This window comes from Equus przewalskii, chromosome 4 (assembly GCF_037783145.1).
Source record: "Equus przewalskii isolate Varuska chromosome 4, EquPr2, whole genome shotgun sequence".
NCBI classification, from domain to species: domain Eukaryota; kingdom Metazoa; phylum Chordata; class Mammalia; order Perissodactyla; family Equidae; genus Equus; species Equus przewalskii.
This window is the reverse complement of record NC_091834.1, coordinates 14,902,662-14,923,880: the sequence shown is the minus strand read 5'-3', so window position 1 is coordinate 14,923,880 and position 21,219 is coordinate 14,902,662. Positions and strand designations below refer to the sequence as shown.

Below are 21,219 nucleotides of genomic sequence, written 5' to 3'. Positions count from 1 at the left end.
GGCCCATGGCCTTAAGAACTGTCCACAGACTGACGGCTTGCTGATTTATATCTCCAGCCAGACTGGAGACAGGAGCCTGAGCTCCTGCCCCACATATCTGACTGCTGCTTGGCATCAATCTCCCCTTGGCTCACAGACATGCCAACATGCCAAGACCAAGCTCCCAATTTCCCCACCCCAACCCAGCCATCTCTGCGAGTGGGACCCCTCGCCCAGCTGCTCAGGCCAAACCCACAGGGGTGCCCCGGACTCTTCTTTTCCTCACCCCCATGCCTCAATCTGTCAGCAGATGGTTACTGCTCGGCCTCCAGAAGAAGTCTAGACTCTCACTCCTCACCACCCCCAACTTTGTTGGGACAGCCTCTGGGCCTCTCACCCCTCGGTGAGGCCTCCTCCTGAAGGGCCGCCCTCTGAGCTCCCTTCAGGCCTGTGCTCCTGGCACTGTCTGTGCAGGTGTCCTGTCCACTTCATGTGAAGCGGCAGCTTCTCACCTCTTTTTCTTCCCCGCTTCGTTTCCTCTCCAGCAACCTGCTGCCCATTCACTTGTTGCTGCGATTCTGTTCTGTTATTCCCTGAGGGCAGGGGTCTTGTCTGTTCTCCAGCACCCCGTGAAGTGCCTGGCAGGCAGTGGGAATCTGCTGGTGAGACAGGGTCAATGGTGGCCCTGCTGGAGGTGGGGAGGTTGTTTGGGCAGGAACCCCCCATGTCTGGGTGTAGCCATGAGCCCTGATGATGTGTCTTGTGACCTCCTGTTAAGCAGGTGAGGGCACAGCTGCAGGGGGTCGGGGGGCAGGCCTGTCCATGCTTTGTTTGTTCTCCCGAGGCCTGAGGGGGGAGGGGAGAAGGGGTGACTTCTCTGAGCTCCTCAGGCAGCACCCCACATTTCCTAGACTGCTCAGGCAAGTCCTTTAAGCCAGCTGGCACAGACACCCAGCATGAAACTCAAAAGAGACTTTTGTAGCTGGGGTCTGGGCTCCAGGAAAGGCTGGGGGCCTGGGCCCTGAAATCAGGCAGGAGGCAGTCCATTGGGGTGGGGGGTGGGCTTTGAGCCTTCTGGCTCTGTGGGCTTGGGAAAGTGCACCTCTGTGCTCAGTTTCCTTATTTGTAAGAAATGAGATAATGAAGTACTTGTGTCCCTGGTGATTTAAGCAGGATAAGGGAGAAATGGATAAAGGAGATAAGAGGAGGCTGGAGCACGGCCTGGTACATGTGCCGCCTCCTGGGATCGTTCCCAGGGGTCTGGGAGGCAGACCTTGCCCCCTTGACTTTAACCTCACCCATGCCCCCCAGACACACAGCCTTGAGGGTTGAAGGGACCACACAGGTGGGAGTGCCCTCCTCTTGGGCTTGCATGCTGATGGAGTACGGTGTTCACAGCCCCCATGTACCTGAGAAAGGGGCTTGCACCCAGCATGGAGGACACTCCCCATGGCAAGATGTGATTTCCAGAGGTGAGGTATGCCAGAGGCCCTTGTCAGCCTGTGACCACCTGGAATATTGGACTGCGGCCCCAGAACCTTCCAGAACCACTCCCCCAACCTGTGCCCACCGGGAACAGGGAATTGGCACAAGTGTGTGTGAGGGAGTCCCCCATGGTATGGACAGTGGAAGGATCCTGCAGTGCCTGGCCTGGTCAGGACACAGTGTGAGGGCATATGACAGGGTATCTCCCGCAGTCTCCCCCATCCCATGCAGTCTCCCCACAGCCACAGTGAGAATGCAGACCTGCTTTTACAGAAATCCCATCCAATCCAGATTTTTCTGTAAAAGTGTCTCTATTTAAACGTTGGCAGCAAATTTAAGCTTTTGAGAATATTGTACAGGACAAATCAGATCCAACTTTATTTACAGAATGGAATCAAGTCCAGCAAAGGTCCCGTCTCCCTATTTCACTCATGCTCAGACGTGTCTCCTGCAAAGGCCCCAGAGGTCCTGTCAGGTGGTGTCCCGGCGTCCATGTAAAGTCCCTACTGGTGGATGTGGGTCCTGTTGAGTCCTCACTGTCCCAACACTGCAGGTGCTTCTTAAGTGCTTGCAAGACTCTTTGGAGAGAAATTGCTAGATCAAAATTAAATTCAGATAGCAACTCCAAATTGCTCCCTGACTAGGAGGTTCGACTTCGTGTGATTTCTGGGGTTCCGTGGAGGGCACTTTCTGGCTTTGCCCACAGTCAGTGTCAGGGCCCCTTTGACAGCAGGTCTAGCCTCTGGTCCAAGGCCCCTCATGAGTCCAGCTTCATGGCCACGAGAGGGGCTGCCAGGACAGAGGATGGAGCCCAGCAGAGCCCGAGGGCTGGACCTTTGCAGGATCAGCATCACTTTTATTAAGAGCCCGTGGATGTCTTATAAGCTGTCCCTCTGAACAAGTCTGTCTCGGGGGAGATGCTGGGCTGCCTCTCAAGGACTCCTGACAGCAGTCCTCTTGTGCATGGCTGTGGGTGCCGGTCCCACCGCAGCGTGCTGGCTACATGTGCCTGCACAAATAACTTCTTTAAGCTTTTCCTCACCTAGAAGATGGGCAGATGCCAGTACCTCCCCTCGCATGCTGTGAGGCAGCTTGTGTAATGCACTCAACTCAGGGTCTGGCATATTGGAGGAATTCAGCAGATGGTAATGTTCTTATTACTTCCTGGTGCATTTTACATTTGAAAGTGTGTGAAAGACAGACAAAAGAGGCAAAGGTTGTAGCTGTGGGCCTCTGAGGACAGCCTGGATGGTTTCACAGAGCGCTAAGGCTTCTCCAGGGCTGAGCCCCGTGGGGACAGCCTTGGGGTGGGCTACTCTGATCCTGTGCCCGGAGCTGCAGATGGCATAGCAAACACTGGTATTTGATTCTGTGTTTTGTCATAGACTTTGTCAGCCCCATCCCTTTGTGACCTTCCCTGGGTTTAAATTTTAAGTGTGGGGGCACTGACCTCCCCAGAAGGCCCCCTCCTGCTAAAATCAGGCTTCCTTTTACCTGTCGTCGGCCAGAACGGAGCCACAGGCCCAGCTCTAAACCAAATCACCAGCCGAAGGGGAGAGGATCGCTGTGCTTGGCTTAGCGCCCTGCCCCCCCCCACCCCCCCGGGCTGTCCCTGGGTCTGGGCAGGGGCTGCCTTCCTTTAATGTGCTACCTTCTCCAACGAAATGTGGGCTCTGAAAACTGAGGAAGAAGGGGCAAAGGGTTGTGTTGCCTCCTGGCTGGAATTCAGAGCATCTCCGGCCCTGGGCTTACGGGGAGACGGCCGTGAAGAGACTGAGCTTCTGTGAAAAGTGGACCCACGGCTTTGATCAGAGTAACTTTCCTTTCCTTTTTGGTCCAAATAACCAGTGAATTAAAGTAACCTTCTTCTCTCCAGGATATGTGGGAAAGAGGCAAGGGGCAGCCACACCGCTGTCCACATGCAGGGTCCCACTTACTGGGGACACATGGGTATGGGCAGCTGCGTTCACAGCCTGACCTCGGGCCACCATGGAGGGGTGAGCGGTCACTCCCTGGAAGGTGCTGGAGGAGACTGAGCCCGGGCCGCCCATGCTCACGGGAATGGCATAATTGAATCCAAGCTTTCTGCATGCAGGCCTCCCTCTGTCAATGCATAGGGACCCTCCTCCCTCTGATGGCTACAGAGTCTTCCATGTTAGGGACCGCCATGCTTTCGTCAACCAGACACCCCTAACCAGTTTCACCTCTAACTAGTGTTCCCTTGACTATCCCTTAGACACATTTGTGCACACTTGCCCATTTGTTCCATTAGCATAAATTCCTGGAGGGAGAATGACCAGATCTTTTAGACAGTAATGCCAGCTGCCTGTCTCCTCCAGACATGCTCTTCCAGCGCCTGTCTCATCCACTTTCCAGGTTAGCGCCTCCCTCCTCCCATCGGCGGAATCTGAGGCACAAAGGGAGGCGCCACATCTGCCCTCTGCCCCTCACCCTCCAGCACACTCCAGGTCACATTTGTTTAGAGGCTGCTCGTAGAACTCTGCTATTCTAACTTTTCAACTGGTCTTAACTGTGGTAGTTTGAAACAATGGGTCATCCTGGACCCAGGGTCAGAGGGTAAAGGAGACCCTCTAGGTGTGTTGGAAACGCCCGGTTCCCACCTCCCCCACACACCCGCGCCCTCTCCCTGTGCAGGCGGAGCAGATCCTGGCAGAGTTCCAGCTGCAGGAGGAGGACTTGAAGAAGGTGATGAGGCGGATGCAGGAGGAGATGGACCGAGGCCTGAGGCTAGAGACCCACGAGGAAGCCACTGTGAAGATGCTGCCCACCTACGTGCGCTCCACCCCGGAAGGCTCAGGTACTGTGGGCCAGGGCCAGGCAGGGATGGGACCCACGTGGGAATGGCAGCTCCTCATCTGGAGGCAGCTGTCCCCAGGCCCGAGCAGGAAGAGGTACCCCTGGCCCTTCTTAGCGGCTCTGACTGACGCCAGCAGCCCTGAGACAAGTCGCAAACACACTGGGCCCCAGACACGGGCCAGTTCTCACCCTCGGCTCCGCTGGCCCAGCCCCAGTCTCAGGAAAACTGGATTTTTTCAAGTCGCAATGGGAAACTGGTTCCCCGTGGTCACTTGGGGGACACCCAGCCTGATCCTGAGACTGGGTCGTTTCATTAGGTCTTCAGTTGGGCCCTGGGCTCGGGGTGAGTTCAGTCCAAGGCAGAGGGCTCCCAGCGACTTTCCCAGTTCAGCTTCGACTCCTTCCACAGTTTACTCGGGGGTTCCCCAGATGTCTGGCCTTGACAGCCCCAGGTCCAGCTGCTCTGGACCCCCCGTGCCATCCCCTCCTGCTCTCCCTGGTCTTGGGGGTCCTGCCAGGTGGTGCCCCTAAGGCTGATGTGCTTCTCCCTGTGGCTGCAGAAGTCGGGGACTTCCTCTCCCTGGACCTGGGCGGCACCAACTTCAGGGTGATGCTGGTGAAGGTGGGGGAGGGCGAGGCGGGGCAGTGGAGTGTGAAAACTAAGCACCAGATGTACTCCATCCCCGAGGACGCCATGACGGGCACCGCCGAGATGGTGAGCAGCTTGGGCCGGGGGCTGGGGGCTAGGGTCAAGACCACCCCGGATCTCAGAACTCAGCTAGCCTTGGTGGGAAGGCCCACCAGTCCACCAGGGGTGGGAGGGCAGCTGTAGGCAGGAGGGTCACCCAGCCTCAGAGGGCCCAGGCAGGCAGCTGAGAGGACTAGGTGGATGGCCACTGGGCACAGTCCCAGCAAGTTACACCCCTGCCCAGTTTCCCAGAAGGATCAGAAACATGACAGGGTAGCTAAGAGAACACGGTGGTCCAGCCAGCATGCAGCCCACACATTCCACCCCCTCCCCATGTATCGCCCCTTGCTCTGCACCGGCATGGACACCAAGTGGGATGACTGCAATCATAATGTCTGCGCAGGCAGCAAGGCCATCCTGACCTCAGGGAGGACTAAGGAGGGGGATCAGAAGTAGAATGAACCCTGGGGGGAGGTGGACAGAACCAGAGCTGATCCCCTGAGTGGCAGGGTTTCAAGGCAGGAGGCCCATGGCAGCCTGGTCCTCACCACACCCCTAAATGCTTGGCACTGGGCATGAATCAAGGCAGTAGGGGTGGTGTGGGTGCCTCACTGGTCCCCGGCACCCAGCAGGGAGCTGAGTCAATCAGCAGAGCTCTCAGCAATGCCCAGTTCTGTGGACAGGCCCACGTGAGTGGGGTGGGGACTGGTCCTCGGCAGGGGCAGGGGTAGGGCAGCCAGGACAGCCGGAGGACGAAAAGGACACTCTGGGTGCTGGTGACAGAAATCATAGTTATGACCAGGGATATGCCTCTGCCCTGTGTGTCTGAGGCCAGATCTCACTGGGTCCAGCTGAGAAGGTCAGGCTGACAGAACACAGCTGAGCTGGGACCAACCCGGTCCTGGTGTCACCCTGTCCTGGGGGCTGCCCGGACTCTGGCATTGGGTGAAGCTCAGGGCCTGAGTCCCGACAAGCAGTGGCGATCAGGACAGGGGAAGTGAGGTCAGGCCCGGAGGCTTTGCTTTCCTGGGGCCTGATGCCTCAGCATGGGCTGAGGAACACGTCAGGCTCGAGGCCCCAGGCGGCTGCAGCTGGCCCACCCTCTGTGGTCAAATGGCTCTTCCAGCTCTTTGACTACATCTCCGAGTGCATCTCTGACTTCCTGGACAAGCATCAGATGAAGCACAAGAAGCTGCCCTTGGGCTTCACCTTCTCCTTTCCTGTGAGGCATGAAGACATAGACAAGGTAGGGCCAGGTGCAGGGGTGTGTGGGGGAGGAGGTGGATGGACGCACAGACGGATGTACATGCACCCCAGAGAAAGGCACCTTGTGAACTCTGCCCTGTGCTGCCTCCAGATGCAGCCACACAAGTTGGGAAAGATCCAAACCGTGGCTCCATCTATTACGTTCTGTGGGACTTCGGGAAGTAACCTTAGTGGATCCCTATTCTTTGCCCCCCCACACCCTGCGAGGCGTGCACTATGATCACCCCCGTGAAAGACGAGGAGACTGAGGCTTAGCAACTTGCCCATGACGGGAAGTGACAACGCTGAGGCCCACACTCGGGCAGGTGGGCTCCAGCATGCCCGCATGTCGTCACCTGCTCTACCACCTGTGGCGGAGACAGAAATGTGCAGGGCTGCGGTTTCACCTCGCCTGCGAGCTGGCAAGTTAGTCTGCCACAGCTACACATACACACACATGCACACAAGTAAGTTACACATACATATATACACATGTAAATCATACATGCATACATATAGACACAAATTATACAAACATAAACACATCAATTATACAGATATATATACATACGTCAATTATACATAAATTATATACATACCTCAATTTTACATGCATACATACATAAACACACCAATTGGACATGCACATGGATGTAAATTTTAGATGCATGAGTGCGAATCATATGTGCACACATGTAAATATACATGCATGTACATACACATGTACATTACACAGTCATATATACATGAGTGTATAAATCATACCAGCATGAGTTAACACATGAGACCTCTGGGTCAGAGAGAAAGCCAGTTCGGTACTCACAGCAGAATGGCAGCTGGAGCAACAGCTCGTGTTGGTTTTCTGAGCCCCAGTCCCCACAGCATACAGAGCTCCAGATGGTTCCTTCACATGCAGAGGGTGCGCTACAGGAGAGAAGCCCGATCTTACTCAGGGCCGCTCCCCTCTGGATCACATCCTGCTCTGGGAGACGTCTCTGGGCTTTACCATACAAAGATTCTGAAATTGGCTGGGACCCAGCCCTGCAGAAATACGAGATGTTTGTGGCGAATGGTCTCCAATTCCTCTCAAAGTTATGTGGCTGCTTTGAGCCTAAGTTTCCTCGACTCTAAAGTGGGGTGCGTGTCCCTGTTGTCCGAGTTAGCTCCCCTTCCCTTCACCCCTGCCCCCAGCATTCGTCAGCAGCCACAGAGGCCCTCCTCTTCTCTCAGGGCATCCTTCTCAACTGGACCAAGGGCTTCAAGGCCTCTGGAGCAGAAGGGAACAACATTGTGGGGCTCCTGCGAGACGCCATCAAACGGAGAGGGGTGAGGCGGCACCTGCCCCTGCCCCTGCCCTGGGTCCCCCTCACTCTCCCCCGAGTCCAGGATGCCGGGGAGGGCCTTCTGGGCGTCCACCCAGGAAGGAATCCTGTCCTCCCTCACCTGGCTGGACCAGCCCAGAGCAGGCTGAGTCGAGACCCCCAGCCCTATCACCGCTGCCTCTGCGCCTCTTGGCAGGACTTTGAGATGGACGTGGTGGCGATGGTGAATGATACTGTGGCCACAATGATCTCCTGCTACTACGAAGACCGCCGGTGTGAGGTTGGCATGATTGTGGGTAAGAACGTGTGCCCTGCCCTATCCAGGGGCCTTGCCACCTCAAAAGGTTCTGCTGTCAAAAGACAGCGCTAAGGCTCCCCTGTCTACAGCATGGTGCACAGGCCTCCTCCTGCCTCTGCCTCGGGCCCCGAGGAGTTAAGGCCAAAGTCCTGAGCAATCAGTGATGGCCGGAGCAGGGCCTATGTGCCAGGCACCAATCCCACAGGTGCTGGAGCCCCAGACAGTCTTGGGGAACAGCAATGTTGTCCTGAATGCAGGCGCTATTTACTGGTAGGAAGCATTTCAACACGTGCAGGTCACTGCATCAGATGGCACACCAGCTGCATGTCCGCTTAGTCCATCAGGATTTAATTAAAACACCTTATCTGGTAAATTGACCAAACTGGACGGATTTGTCCAAGTGGAAGAGGATAAGCAAAAGTCGTCATTCCTTCCTGGTTGGTCTAACCCTGGCCAGGGCAGCAGCCTGCCCTGCCAGAAGTAAAGGCAGATACCAGGAAGGGAGGCAGTGCCGGCCTCCGGGGCTTTCCACACTGACCAACGGCCTTTCCCAGAAGTTCCCAAGGTGTTACAACGAGCGTGTACTGAAAAGCAATCCTGTCACATCAGTTAGCCCGTGGGCACACAGGCATGCAGGGTTTTTTCTGGACTCTCTGTGCCCTGGTTACCCAGAAAGTCAGGGGTAAAGTTGTTTGCTTTGCTGGGCCCTTCGGAGCTAGCCCTGAAAGGTTATATATTTGTGTTCTTAGGACCCCACCTGCAGTTGTATGTCTGTGTCCTGAGCTGCAGCCTGACCTGCTGTGTCTCTCCTCTTGTGTGTCACACCTTCTCCTTTCATCCTCGCCTTTCAGATGGAAAGTTGTCATTAAGGCCACCACCTCCAGGAGCCCTGGCCATCCTCCCCGCTCTCTCCTCCACAGCTGCCTGGGGCAGTGGGGTTGGGGCACCACAACCTGAGTTCTGCAGCCATTGGCCTCAGGCATACCCCTCTTGGAGCAGAGATGGCAGCGGGCGGCCTGTGCTCACATCTGCTCTGCAAACACTCTTGGTTACTCTGCTCAGTGCTGAAGATAAAATCATAACATCCCACACCCATCTCTAGTTGGCAAAGCACTTTGACACGTTTCCCTCAATCCTCCCAACTACCCAGGAAATGGGAGGAGAAGGTGTTACCATCCCCTCCTAGGGAAGAGGAAGAGCCCAGAGAGGTGGGCTTATCTACCTGAGGTCACACAGCAAACCCAGGTCTTCTGGTGCGTGAGAAAGCCACCTTTCCTCTGCTCCAGGGACGCAGGGAAACCTTTCCACAGTGGTGGGTGTGGAGGGCTCAAGGAAGCTGGGAAGACAGGGTCCCAAAGGGCTTCCCGCCTGCAGGAACCAGAGCCTACTCAGGGATGGGGAGACATCCAGGAGAGGCAAGGTCGCAGGAAGGTGCCATGCCCCGCCCTAGGCAGCTGGGGCGTGACGCTGCCGCCCCACAGGCACCGGCTGCAACGCCTGCTACATGGAGGAGATGCAGAACGTGGAGCTGGTGGAAGGGGACGAGGGCCGCATGTGCGTCAACACCGAGTGGGGCGCCTTCGGGGACGCGGGCGAGCTGGACGAGTTCCTGCTGGAGTACGACCGCGTGGTGGACGAGAACTCCCTGAACCCTGGCCAGCAGCTGTAAGGCGCGCCCCTCCCCCAGCCCGCTGGGGCGGCAGATGGGGCCGGCCACGCAGATAATAGGCTTGTTTTTAAACAGCTCTGGGGAAAAGCAAACTGACAACCCCCTCGTAAGCCGGCTAGTCTCCTCCTCCAGCTCCCACGCATGTCGTGGCCCTCTGTAAACCGGGAACAGTGAGAGATGTGAAGGTTTAGTCCTCAAAAAGACAGTCTGTGCATGGATGAGCCGGGACCTGGCCCCCTGGACAGGGGGCAGGAAGGCTCTGAGACGCCCCCAGGAACATTAACTGGGTTTAACCCAGAGTTCCCCAAAGTACAGACAGATCCGTCCAGGTTCACAGAACGGACAGCTGTATTTTGGGGAACGCTGCGGGCTCGCACAACACAGCTTGAGAACCAGCCCTCACAGAGCTTGTCGGAGTCACGGCCACCCTTTATTAGGCGCCTAACAGACGCGCCAGGCACGTGCTGGCTGACTCCGTGGCTAGCTTCCTCTCTGACTCTCATAACCCTCCGCTAGATCAGTAGTATTCAATGTACTACTAGATGAAAATAGGAAGGCTCGCAGACGCCGGCCGGCACCAGCGGTCAGCTCCGTGGATTTCAGGAGCGCAGAGCCCCAGCGGGGCGGCAGGGGGGCGCCCAGGCTGGTCACCAGCGCCTCGGAGCCGGAGCCGTAGTTTTCCCAACTGCAACCGAGCGATGAGAACAGCACCCCATCACAGGATGTGGGAGGACTAAAGGGGATTCAGCGCAAGGCCCATCAGAGGGGCTGGGCCACTCTCGAGGCCCCACAGCAGGTTCCTCACCCCTGTAGTCCTAAAGCCCCCCGCTCATAAATGAGGGAACGGGCACGAACCCAGGCTTGCCAAGGGTGGGTGTCACAGCGCCCAGATGGCCGCCTCATGGCCGCGGTGGGGGGCGGTGGGGCCGGCTCCCAAGCTCCGCCTGCGCGTGGGAACCTCCCTGCTGGGGATGACCCGGCCGCCCCCTGTCCAGATATGAGAAGCTCATCGGCGGCAAGTACATGGGGGAGCTGGTGCGGCTCGTGCTGCTCAAGCTTGTGGACGAGAACCTGCTCTTCCACGGGGAGGCCTCCGAGCAGCTGCGCACGCGCGGCGCCTTCGAGACGCGCTTGGTGTCGCAAGTCGAGAGGTGCGTGGGTGGAGCGGACGGTGGGGCAGGTACAGGGGGCAGTGCGCAGAGGGCGGGGTCCGGGACAGGGACACAAGGGGCGAGGTTGCGGGTGAGGCTTGGGGGTGGGCGCTCGGCCGGGGAGGGGGCGATGCGGGGGGGGGTGCGGGGGAGGGTGAGGTCCTGGGGTGGGGAGCCGGACGGAGCTTAAGGGGGCGGGGGTGGCCTCCTGCCCCCGGTGGAACCCGCCGCCGGGCAGTGGAAGCAGCCCGCGCGTCCCCACCATGGGCCGCGGACATCGCCTCACTTCATCCACGCAACAGCCTTGAGGCGCGGCAGTGTCGCCCACCTTAGAGCGGATACCCAGGGCTTAAACAGTGGAGTCATGACCAGGTTACTGCTGGTGCCTTGCGGAATCGGACGTGCTCCCCTCCGGAGCCCGAGCCCCAAGCGCTTTACCTGGGTGAGGTCGGCACGGGTTGGAGAAGAGGTCGCCGCTGGGGCCGACCCTCCAGCGACGCCCTCGGCCCTCCCGCCCCCGCCCCGCAGCGACTCGGGCGACCGCAAGCAGATCTACAACATCCTGAGCACGCTGGGGCTGAGGCCCTCGGGCACGGACTGCGACATCGTGCGCCGCGCCTGCGAGAGCGTGTCCACGCGCGCCGCGCACATGTGCTCCGCGGGGCTGGCGGCCGTCATCAACCGCATGCGCGAGAGCCGCAGGGAGGACGTGATGCGCATCACCGTGGGTGTAGACGGCTCGGTGTACAAGCTGCACCCAAGGTGCGCCCCGCAGCCATCCGCCCACCCCGCCGCGCCCCGCCTCCCCGTCGTGGGAGCGCGTCCTGAGGGCACAGCCGGGCCGCAGTCCCCGCTTAGGAAATGCGGGCCGAGAAGGACCCTCTCTGAGGCCCCAAGGATTCTTCTCTCTCGTCCCCCTTGGCTCACACCCATGGGAAGGGTCCCCTAGGCTTATCCCCTGTGGCTGCCTTCAGAGAGCGTGACCGGCTCTGGAGGGTGGGCCCGAGGCGGGGGGAGGCCAGCTGGGAGCGCAGGCAGGAGGTTCGGCAGCTCTGCTTCCCCCCTGCTCAGCTTCAAGCAGCGGTTCCACGCCAGCGTGCGCAGGCTGACGCCCAACTGCGAGATCACCTTCATCGAGTCGGAGGAGGGCAGCGGCCGGGGCGCGGCCCTGATCTCCGCGGTGGCCTGTAAGAAGGCCTGCATGCTGGGCCAGTGAGAACCGAGGCGGCGTGGCAAGGAGGAGGCTGGCGCCGGTGCTGGACCTGAGCTCCAGGGAACGTGCTCCCCACAGATGCTCCCGGCCTGGGGGGTCAGGAGGCCTCTCCTTGTAAGGACCATGGATGCCTCCTATCCCTGCTGCCACTCCAGAAGATGGGGAAAGGTCCGCAGGGGGAATGTGGGACCCGGGCAGCCCTCTTCTCTCAGAGTCAGTTGGTGGGACAGCCCTGGGGCCTTGACTGGGTTGGGGGCTGGATGAGCACGAATGGAGACCCCCAATGTCCCTTGCCTTTCTTTCTGTAATGGAGGACCCAGAAAGGAGTCACTCACTCAGGACTTTGTTGCGTTTCTGCACTGCCTGCCTCTCGGAGCTTTCAGCCCAGCTCTGGGAAGCGGGTGCCCTCTGCTGCGGCCTGTCTTCCCTGGGAACTCAGCCTAAATGGGGAGGCACCCCCCCCCCCCAGTCCCCCTGGGGCCAGCCAGACCTAGAGCTAGGCCTGGGCTACCAGCGGGTAGGGTGGGAGGGGAGGCTGCAGGTACACTCAAAGCCTGGAGATGGCAGCCTTTTCCCTCCCATAGTGCCATCCCTGAGTGGTTTGGGGTTCTGGGATGGACCCTCACAGGAGATGCAAAGCCCCTAGCCAGGGGCCCTGGAAGAGGTGGAGCCCAGGCCCCAGCACAGGCAGGCCTGGGGGCACCCGGGAGGGCCCACCCAGGCTTCTCGTCTCACCAGACCTCCATGTGCCACACCAACCTCTCCATGCCCAACCTGGGACAGTGTGGGTTTTTTTAATTAAAAGTTTTAAAAGTTTAGAACATGGCCTTGTCCAGTGTTCTTTATCTCTGGGTATAAGGGCTGTGGGTATTTGTAGGATTTTAGCATCCACTCAGTTTTCAATGAAAGAAACTACCAACTGTGTCGTTTCATTCAGAGCTTAACCCAAAGTTGTGATCTTGAGCAGTCAAACCCCCCTTGAGATGTTCTCTTGTTTTCTGGTGTGTCTCTTATGGAATTGCTTCCAGTCTTTTTAGTTCTCTCGACTCTAAATTATGCATCAGAAGTTTGCGCAAGCATCCAATTCATTATTGGTACTAATGTACCCATGTTTGAGCATTCACATATCAGATCTCATTTGAATATAGATTACTTCCTAGTTTTCCTTTATGTTACAGATCAGGGCATTGTATTGATTTTCAAAATTCTCTATGAAGGTAAATTATATGTCCTATAAAATTCATTTCAGGAGAGCAAAGGAGGTGCTATGAAACACTTACTTGTTGTACCAAAGGGACATTGGGTCTGAGGGATAAGAACCTCTCTGCATTCCTCACACCAACTGGCAGGATCTGGCCTCACTCCCGGGTGGCGGGGCAGCCAGACAGGGCAGCCTGGCAGAGCCAGGTTCAGGGGGCCAGCCAGCGGAAAGGTCCCCTTTCCTCCAGTCCTTCTGTGCCCTGGGCCTGCAAGGAGACATGAGGCTGCTGCTCTGGCACAGTGTAGGGCACCCGGGCCCCTTGCTCCACGGTGGAGCCCCACATGAGGGACTCTCGACCCACTTTCCCGAGGGATGGAGGCAGAGCTCTTGCTCCAAAAGCATCATGTGCAGGCTCTGTTTGGGGTCACAGCCAGCTCAGGGCTGCTTTTTGCACCTTGGTCAGAGGGGCGAGAGGTCAGGGCCAAGCATCTTCACCAAAACCTCTGGGAATCCCTGGGGGTCTCAGGCCAGAGACCAACTTCAGTGCCACCCACTGCCCTGCCAAGCCCAGTGGGGGCCCCAGGCCAGCCCTGCGCCCGCTGTCCTCTTGGACTGGACAGGTTCTGGGCTGGACCTGCAGGAGGGACAGTCAGAGGAGGGGAGCAGCACATAGAGTGGTGAGAGCTGTGAGCCCGCTCTGCTCTCAGGAGGTGCTGCCGGAATGGGTGGACACCCGGATGTTACAGACTGGGGGCCTAGAGGTCACCAGGAATGTGGCTGGAATCTGCTTGGGGCCCTGTCTTCCCCCAGCCCAGACGGGGGCTGCCAAGTTTGGGCCTGTCCTCTCCTCCTGTCCTTATTTGGTGTTGTAGGTGATAAGGCTGAGACATAAAGGGGGCTGTGGGCCCCTCGTGGCAACCAGGCTGCCGCAGAGAGAAGATGGTGAGTGCCAGGTGGGGGGATGTGAGGCCAGAGGCCTCCCAGATACGGTCCCTTGGGCTGGGGGAGCAGAGCCAGCCATTTCTGTGCCTGTGTTGATCCCAGAGAGGTGGTCTCCAGGGACAGGAAGAGGACTCTGAAGCAGCCTCTCCTGCAATGCTCTGGGGGTGTGCACTGCGGGGTCTTTGGGGAGCCAGGGAGAGGACCCCTCCCCACCCACAGTGTTGCAGGCCAGCAGGAAGGCGGGGACCAGGGGCAAGGCCGGGGCCACCAAGCAGGCCCAACGTGGCTCTTCCAACGTCTTTTCGATGTTCGAGCAAGCCCAGATCCAGGAGTTCAAGGAAGTGAGTGCCCCACCCCCAACAGCCTGGGACCCATCCTGAAGCCCCCACCCCACATATACCCCTCTTCTCTGTAGGTCAGTCGTCTTGGCCCCTGTCCTTGCTCCTCCCACCACCCCCTGCCTTCCCTGGGGTGGGGGCTGCTCCCAACTGGAGACTGTGGCCCCCTACCTCACAGGCCTTCAGCTGCATCGACCAGAACCGGGATGGCATCATCTGCAAGTCAGACCTTCGGGAGACCTACTCCCAGCTCGGTGGGTGCCTGCCTCCCACCCAGCCTGCCGTCTCCTCACACCTGCCTCTGCCCAGTCACACCTAACTTCCACCTCTCCTCCGCCACTCAGAGCTGCCCCTACCTGGGAAGGAGGGGAGGGCAGTCTGGGCCGCACTCGTGGACACCCAGGGTCCCTGTGTCCATCTCACGCCCCTACCCCCACCAGGGAAGGTGAGTGTCCCAGAAGAGGAGCTGGACGCCATGCTGCAGGAGGGGAAGGGCCCCATCAACTTCACCGTCTTCCTCACGCTCTTCGGAGAGAAGCTCAACGGTGAGCCTGGGGCAGGTCTGGAGCCCCCTGGCGAGGCAGCGAGCTTGAACCCTGCCTGGACCCCACCTGGCCCTTGCCCACCCAGGGGATGTGGAGCCCACCCCTGCTTCCCAGACCCATGGGCGCTGGTCACCCAAGTCCTGACTCAGGTTTGGAAGAGGTGCTTTCAGCCTCCACTCCCAAATCCCGAATCCCAGTCAGGCCTGCCCCTCTCAGGAGGACAGCCCATCTCGGTCTCTCTGGGCCCCGAAGGACACTTTGTATCAGGGAACACCCTCAGCCCACCTCTTCTGGGACGTGGAGGGCTCCCCCTGCACCCTGGGTCCCTCCTGGATGGGGCTGGGGAGCTCGGGACGTGGGTGCTCACCTGTGCCCTTGGCCTCCCAGGGACAGACCCCGAGGAAGCCATCCTGAGCGCCTTCCGCATGTTTGACCCCAGTGGCAAAGGCGTAGTGAACAAGGATGAGTGAGTGGGAGCTGCGGGGACGATGGGCGCCGTGCTGGAAGCAGGCGGGGCGATGAGGCCCCTTGTGAGGGTGGTGCCTGTACTCTGGGTCCTCTCTGCTCTTTGGGGGGTGGTCACCTGGATCATGGGAGCCTTCCTCCCCCCTCTCTGTGCAGCCACTCACCCGGGCTCTCCCACTGCTCCCCACCCGCCCAGGTTCAAGCAGCTTCTCCTGACCCAGGCAGACAAATTCTCTCCGGCTGAGGTGAGAATTCCTGGCTCTTTCAACAGCCCTCCCCCACCCCTTTGCAGGGCCCTTCACCCCACAGGGCACTGGGGAGGCCTTGGTGTCCCGTTGCCCTTGTGGGCTTAGAGCCAGCTTTCCAGAGGAGGTTCCATCTCTGTTGAGATCTGGAGGGTAAAGAAAGTGGAGTCAAAAAGGGAGGAGGGTGTGCCAGGCTGGGAGAGCCATGTGTGCAAAGGCCGGGGTGGGAGCACAGTGGCACCTTCAGCATCTGGAAGAGGTTCTGTACATGCGGGCGTGGGGGCGGCACAGAGAAGAGAGGGGAGCATCCCCAGGGCCAGGGTGGGCCCTTTGACCCATGGCCCTCATCGCGCCTCCCCCGCCAGTTTGGTCAAAGTCGGACAACAGAAAAACATTAACTCACAGTTTTGGGTTTGGGGCTGAAAAGGCTAAGGGCCAAAATGCAGCCCCAGAGGGCAAGGAGAAGGGTCATAGGTCTCCCTTAGGTCACACGCCGGCTCCCCAGGCCTCCCTGGCTGGGCTGTGCCTGGAGCCAGGAGCTCCCCCAGTGCCTCCCCCAGGTGGAGCAGATGTTTGCCCTGACGCCCATGGACCTGGCAGGGAACATCGACTACAAGTCCCTGTGTTACATCATCACCCATGGGGACGAGAAGGAGGAGTGAGCCGGAGGCGCGGGCAGCTGTGGCTCAGTGCCAGGCCCTCAGGGCCACCTCAATAAACGCTGTTTCTGAATTAGACCTGCAGTGGTGGCCTGTCTGTGACAGATGGGGTGGGGGCCAGCCAAGGGGATCCGAGGGGCTGATGCGAGGATCACCATGGGAATAAGCCAGGCCCCTCACCAGCCCACCTCAATGCACCCCACACTTCCCAGTGACGTACGAACCATGATATGCTCACTTACAGATGAGAACACTGAGGCCTGAGAGGGCAGGCATCTCGCCCAAGGTGGCACCTCTAGGACAGGAAATGGTGGGCCTTACACCCGCCTCCACCAGGCCCAGACAGCCGCACAATAGGCCCTCTGCTCAGCATCCTGAGGCCGCCTACCCGGCGCTCAGCAAACATTCTGCCAACAGCCCAGCTGGCGGGCTGCGGCACTGAGACTCTGCCCATCGGACCCCTTGACCACACAGCCCCACCTCTGCACGCTGGCTCAGGTGGGCCTCCGTACACAGGTGTGTGCTGTGCTGGGCCCTGTGGGAAAGGCACTGAGGAACGCATCTGAAAACACGGCAGGTGCCTGACACCAAAGGCGGGGCCAGAGTACAGCAGACTAGCAAGGAGATGCTCAGGAACTGACTCTGCACCTCCGAAGGTGGCTGGAGAGAGGGAGAGGATTTCTCTGGAGAGGATCGTTAGTGTCCCATCCCCCACCTCACCTGGACAGGACACAGCCCCATTGTGGCTACTGGGGGGCAGCAGGGGAACCTCCAGAGCAGAGCACTCAGGGAGGGGGGGGAGGGGGGAGGAGAGAGAGAGACAGCTCTCTGGGCCAGACCCAGAGCACACAAAGCCCTTCTTGGGATAGTAACAGCTGAGTAAGAGCTCTCTCCCCGCTTAGTCCCCTCCCGCCAAGCCCTGCTGCAGTCCCTGGCTGGGGAGGTGGGATGACAGAGCAAGAAGGAAGGAGCTGACTGCACTCCCTTCCTGAAGGCATTTTCACCTGGAGAGAGCTTCAGTTTTGATTTTTATCTGGGACTTGGCAATTTTAATTACTACATTGAGACTTGAGGTTTAAAGTTACCATAGTGTTTTTTATTGCTTATTGGTGATCGCAAAAGTCATGGGACTGCGTGCGTTTTCATCCAGAGAGCAGGCAACCAGCCCACCGCACTGGCCGTGCTGCAGGGACAACGGGTGAACAAAGTCAAGACTGTGTTGTGATTCCAGCACACAAGTTCTGCTTGTTCAACAAACCCATCTCAAAAAGTAAGGGATAATTTTGTAATTCGAGCCTCTGCGGGGAAAAGTTGTGAAAGACTCTGAAATGGACCAAAAAGATCATGGGTGGCTTGAAAAGGGTGCTGTCTAGCACCCCCTCCAGGCTGGCTGATTCTGGGGGAGCTCTGCACCTGTCACTGTGTTTGAGCTATTTCACAACTCCATGAGTTGCAGATGACTAACAGCAAGGTAAACGATTCCCTCCCTAGAGAGGCAAATAAATATTATCCAGTGAAGCATGTTAACTTCCTCCTTCTCTGTGCAAGAGGCCAGCTTGGTGCCCAGTAAGCAAGTTCATCTCCGCATTCCTGTCAGCCTAGATTGCATCTGCTCTCTGAATCTCCCTGAACCAGTTATGACATCTTATTGGTGGCTTCATGCATTAACAAGTGAAAAAATCTCTGACAGGGGGGCCGGCTCCATGGCCGAGTGGTTAAGTTCTCGCGCTCCCCTGCGGTGGCCCAGGGTTCGGATCCTGGGAGCGGACATGGCACCGCTCGTCAGGCAACGTTGAGGCGGCGTCCCACATCCCACAACTAGAAGGACCTGCAACTAAGATATACAACTATGTACCGGGGGGGAGGGTTGGGGAGATAAAGCAGAAAAAAAAAAAAGATTGGCAACAGATGTTAGCCCAGGTGCCAATCTTTAAAAAAAAAAAAGATCTCTGACAGGTGTCAAAGTTTATATTTGTATGTGAGTCATGATTCTGCTTTTAAAAACTGTTTCGTTTCACACTCCTGGAGTAGTTGTCTGCTAAGGTGAGTCCTTTCTGCACCAAAACTGCCTGTATTAGTGTTAGTTTGGAGTAAACTGAGGGCAGAGTATGTGTGCATGTTTGAGAGACGAGAGAGAGAGAGAGAAGCAGAGAAGGAGACAGGCCTGTATTGCGCCTCCTGAGCACGTGCAGTGCGGCCAGTGTGAATTCGGAGGTGCTGCAGGTGTAAAATGGACATCGTATTTTGAAAATTTAGTACCAAAAAAAAGTAAAATATCTCATTAATAACTTGTCCATTGAATGCATGTTGAAATGATAATATTTTGGATATATTCGGTTGAATAGAAAAACTCCTAAAAGGAACTTCTCTTATTTCTTTTTTCTTCCTTAATGTGCCTACAGGAAAACCTTAAATGACATATGTGGCTCTCATTGCAGGCTCACATTACCACTCCACTGGACGGCACTGAGTTACCTGTGGGATGTGTTCAAGCCTGCAGTCTCTGGGGCTGGTGGCGGTCCCTGGGATTCACACCCAGTAACCAGGGGTCACGCCAGCGCTCTCTCAGAATGTACCCAAAGGAAGACCATGTCATCTAGGCCGACTTGCCTCTGCGTGTTCTGGCAGAAAGGAGAGAAGGTTTTCTTTCCAGAGAGCAGAAACCATACGAACTCATTTGCAGAGGGCAGACTTTTTCCTGGGGGAAGCCAAGGCTTCTCTTGCTAGAGTGGGCTAACGGTGTCACCTGCCAGCGTTCGAGGACCGTGGAGGGAGGTGGGCATGGCTGGGGTGGGCTGAGAGGGGGCCAGGCAGTGCTCCCTGTGGGAAATGCACATGGAAATGCTCTACCTACCGGAGGGCAGGGCCAAGTCCTGTGTGACTCAGGGTCTGTCAAGACTCAAGAGCAGGCTTCTGACACACTCCCGCCACTCTGTACCCCAGTTATTCCCCAAGGGGAGCCTCGTCAAGAGGCCACTGGGCCACCCCCCAATACTTCCTGTCTTTCTAGAAGCCTCGCTGCTCTGTAAGGACATCCCCCCCCACCCCCCCAGCCAAGGTGCTCTCTCCAGATGTCCTGGAGCTCCTGGTCCTCAGGTACCCTCCCCACACCCCACCCCTAGCAGGCTCGGCTGGAGTCCCTGAGCAGGTCTCTGAGCCTCTTGCCCTCACTGGGACCATGTCCAGAATTTCCCAGGACTCTCTGGAGGAACTTCCGTCAGCTTCAACCCCTTCCTCCTCCTCTGCCAGGGGCTCACATTCAGTCTGAGGGGTGCACAGAGAAGTACCATCCCATCCCTGCCTCCAACCCAAACCCCTCCTTCCCGCCGCCAACACCCTGGGTGCAAAGGCAGCAGAGGCCTCACACAGGGCCGGTTGGAGATGCAAAACCTCGGGAGACCCCGGGGAAACACATTTGTTCAGGAGGGCCCTCGAGCCAGGGCAGGCCCGCTGTGGCACGAGTCCCTCACTCAGGCTTTGCAGGGCAGCAGGCAGAGAAGGCCATAAAGATGATGCAGATTAAAAATAAACAGTTCCTACTCCCTGGTACAAGGAAAGGAAACGGACTTTTCTCCTCTCTTTTCTTAGAGCACTTCCTTTAGAAAATTTCTAAGTTCTTTCCCTACTTCTTTTTTGTAAATCTAAAAGCTAAGTAAGCCTCTTGCCAGTTTAACAACCCAGGAAGATATCCCAAGGACCTGGGAGCATCTCTTTGAAGAGAGGTCGCACCCCCATCTCTCAGTTTCCGTGGGAGGTAGGAGCCTCCCTTGGGGCTCCTGCTCCGAGTTGCAAGCCTGCTTCCAATCCTAAAGAGATCAGAAGTTTGTTCTTCCTCTGGATAAAGGCAATCAGCCAACCCCGGTGGTCGGTCCCCCAGCAGCCAGGTGTGTGCAGGTGAGCTGTGTGACAGAGGTGCTGTCAGGTGCCCTCACTGCAGGAGTGGTTTCTGCCTCTCTTGAGAACACATGTGGATGGGTTGACCTGGCTGCAAAGAGGGCCAGCCTCTTCCTGTCTTTACCGTCTCTTAGCGGATTGCCTGTGATGAGCACCAAGTTCTGGTCTAATGCTTATGCCATAATACATCTGTTTTCTTTCTCATGACTTTTGTGGAAAGGTTTTCTGTGTTGGCAGGAGATTTTGTTTTAATTACCTCCCCAGCATGGCCTGAAGCTCCATCTACCAGAGCCTCAGCCTTGCCGGATGGGGGGTGAGGGGTGGGGGCAGAGTGGCCTGGCCGGGCTGGCCAACTGCGCAGCGCACGGTCAGTGTGGATCCAGGCCCCGGTTTGTTGTATTTTCTGATTTTATCCTGAGACCCCTTCAGCCCCCTGCCCTGGGGCCCAGTCCCTGCCCTACCCTACCCCACCAGGGTAGTCAGCACCATCACCACAGGGCACATTCTTTAGATGAGTTAACACCGCTGATAAAGTTAGACAGGCTCTTAAACTTCACCCTGGCATGAGAAATTGGGAATCTGCACGCTTCTGCAGGAGGCATGGACTTTTTAAGGTTTAGCTAGCAGGGTCTGATGGTGGTCACCATCCCCACAGCCCACTTGCCCACCCTCCCATCCAGACGCTCTCCCACTGGGCTGAAAGGTCAAATTCCTCAGTTTTAGTGGGAGGGTCTGAGAGATCTCAGCCTGGCTCTTTGCTTTGATTTTCCTGCAGCAAGAATGCAGAAGTGTCAGTTAAGCTGGAGAGACCGGTAAATAATAGTCTAAACATAGTCACCTCTTCTCTGCAGTGAGCCTTCCAGACTCTTCTGGGCTGAAAGGCTGCGGTGTGGAGAGACAGAGGGAGGGACTGCCCTGGGGGAGGCCTTCTCAGGCGCCCGGTTCCAGTTCCCCTCACTGGGTATGTGAGGACCTTGAACATCCCCTGCTCCCTTTCTGGGACTCGGTTTCCTCATCTGTGAAGGAAAGGCTGGGCTGGATGTGAATGGCACCTGGTGCTCAC

General features: G+C 57.6%; 2 protein-coding genes and 1 long non-coding RNA gene across 7 annotated transcripts in view; all 3 read left to right on the top strand.

Moving 5' to 3' along the window:
- Positions 1–12,688, top strand: part of GCK (glucokinase) — a 50,537-nt gene extending 37,849 nt beyond the window's left edge. Inside the window, exons 2-10 of one of the 3 annotated variants that reach the window (XM_070615508.1) lie at positions 4,120–4,282; positions 4,842–4,996; positions 6,096–6,215; positions 7,445–7,540; positions 7,733–7,832; positions 9,316–9,499; positions 10,499–10,654; positions 11,183–11,416; positions 11,726–12,688. In XM_070615508.1, coding sequence (XP_070471609.1) covers positions 4,120–4,282; positions 4,842–4,996; positions 6,096–6,215; positions 7,445–7,540; positions 7,733–7,832; positions 9,316–9,499; positions 10,499–10,654; positions 11,183–11,416; positions 11,726–11,870 — 1,353 coding nt within the window. In that variant the 3' untranslated portion in view covers positions 11,871–12,688. Of the gene's footprint in view, positions 1–4,119; positions 4,283–4,841; positions 4,997–6,095; positions 6,216–7,444; positions 7,541–7,732; positions 7,833–9,315; positions 9,500–9,962; positions 10,300–10,498; positions 10,684–11,182; positions 11,417–11,725 lie in introns of those variants that run through there. The other 2 variants (XM_070615510.1, XM_070615511.1) reach the window with 2 other exon arrangements.
- Positions 12,689–13,812: 1,124 nt separating this feature from the next.
- On the top strand, positions 13,813–16,340 carry MYL7 (myosin light chain 7). 3 transcript variants are annotated; one of them, XM_008526250.2, is made up of 7 exons: positions 13,813–14,010; positions 14,238–14,351; positions 14,527–14,602; positions 14,789–14,893; positions 15,281–15,359; positions 15,555–15,603; positions 16,164–16,340. In XM_008526250.2, exons 1-7 carry the CDS (start codon positions 14,008–14,010, stop codon positions 16,263–16,265), a joined length of 528 nt encoding a protein of 175 aa, XP_008524472.1. In that variant the 5' UTR covers positions 13,813–14,007; the 3' UTR covers positions 16,266–16,340. The 3 variants fall into 3 exon arrangements, with proteins under 3 accessions (XP_008524472.1, XP_008524471.1, XP_070471613.1); XM_008526249.2 differs by having other exon boundaries at positions 16,152–16,340; XM_070615512.1 differs by having other exon boundaries at positions 16,089–16,340.
- A 1,072-nt stretch (positions 16,341–17,412) lies between these two features.
- Positions 17,413–20,363, top strand: LOC139082765 (uncharacterized). The gene is made up of 2 exons (XR_011538978.1): positions 17,413–17,532; positions 18,701–20,363. It is a non-coding gene; the product is annotated as an uncharacterized lncRNA (long non-coding RNA).
- Positions 20,364–21,219: the final 856 nt, after the last annotated feature.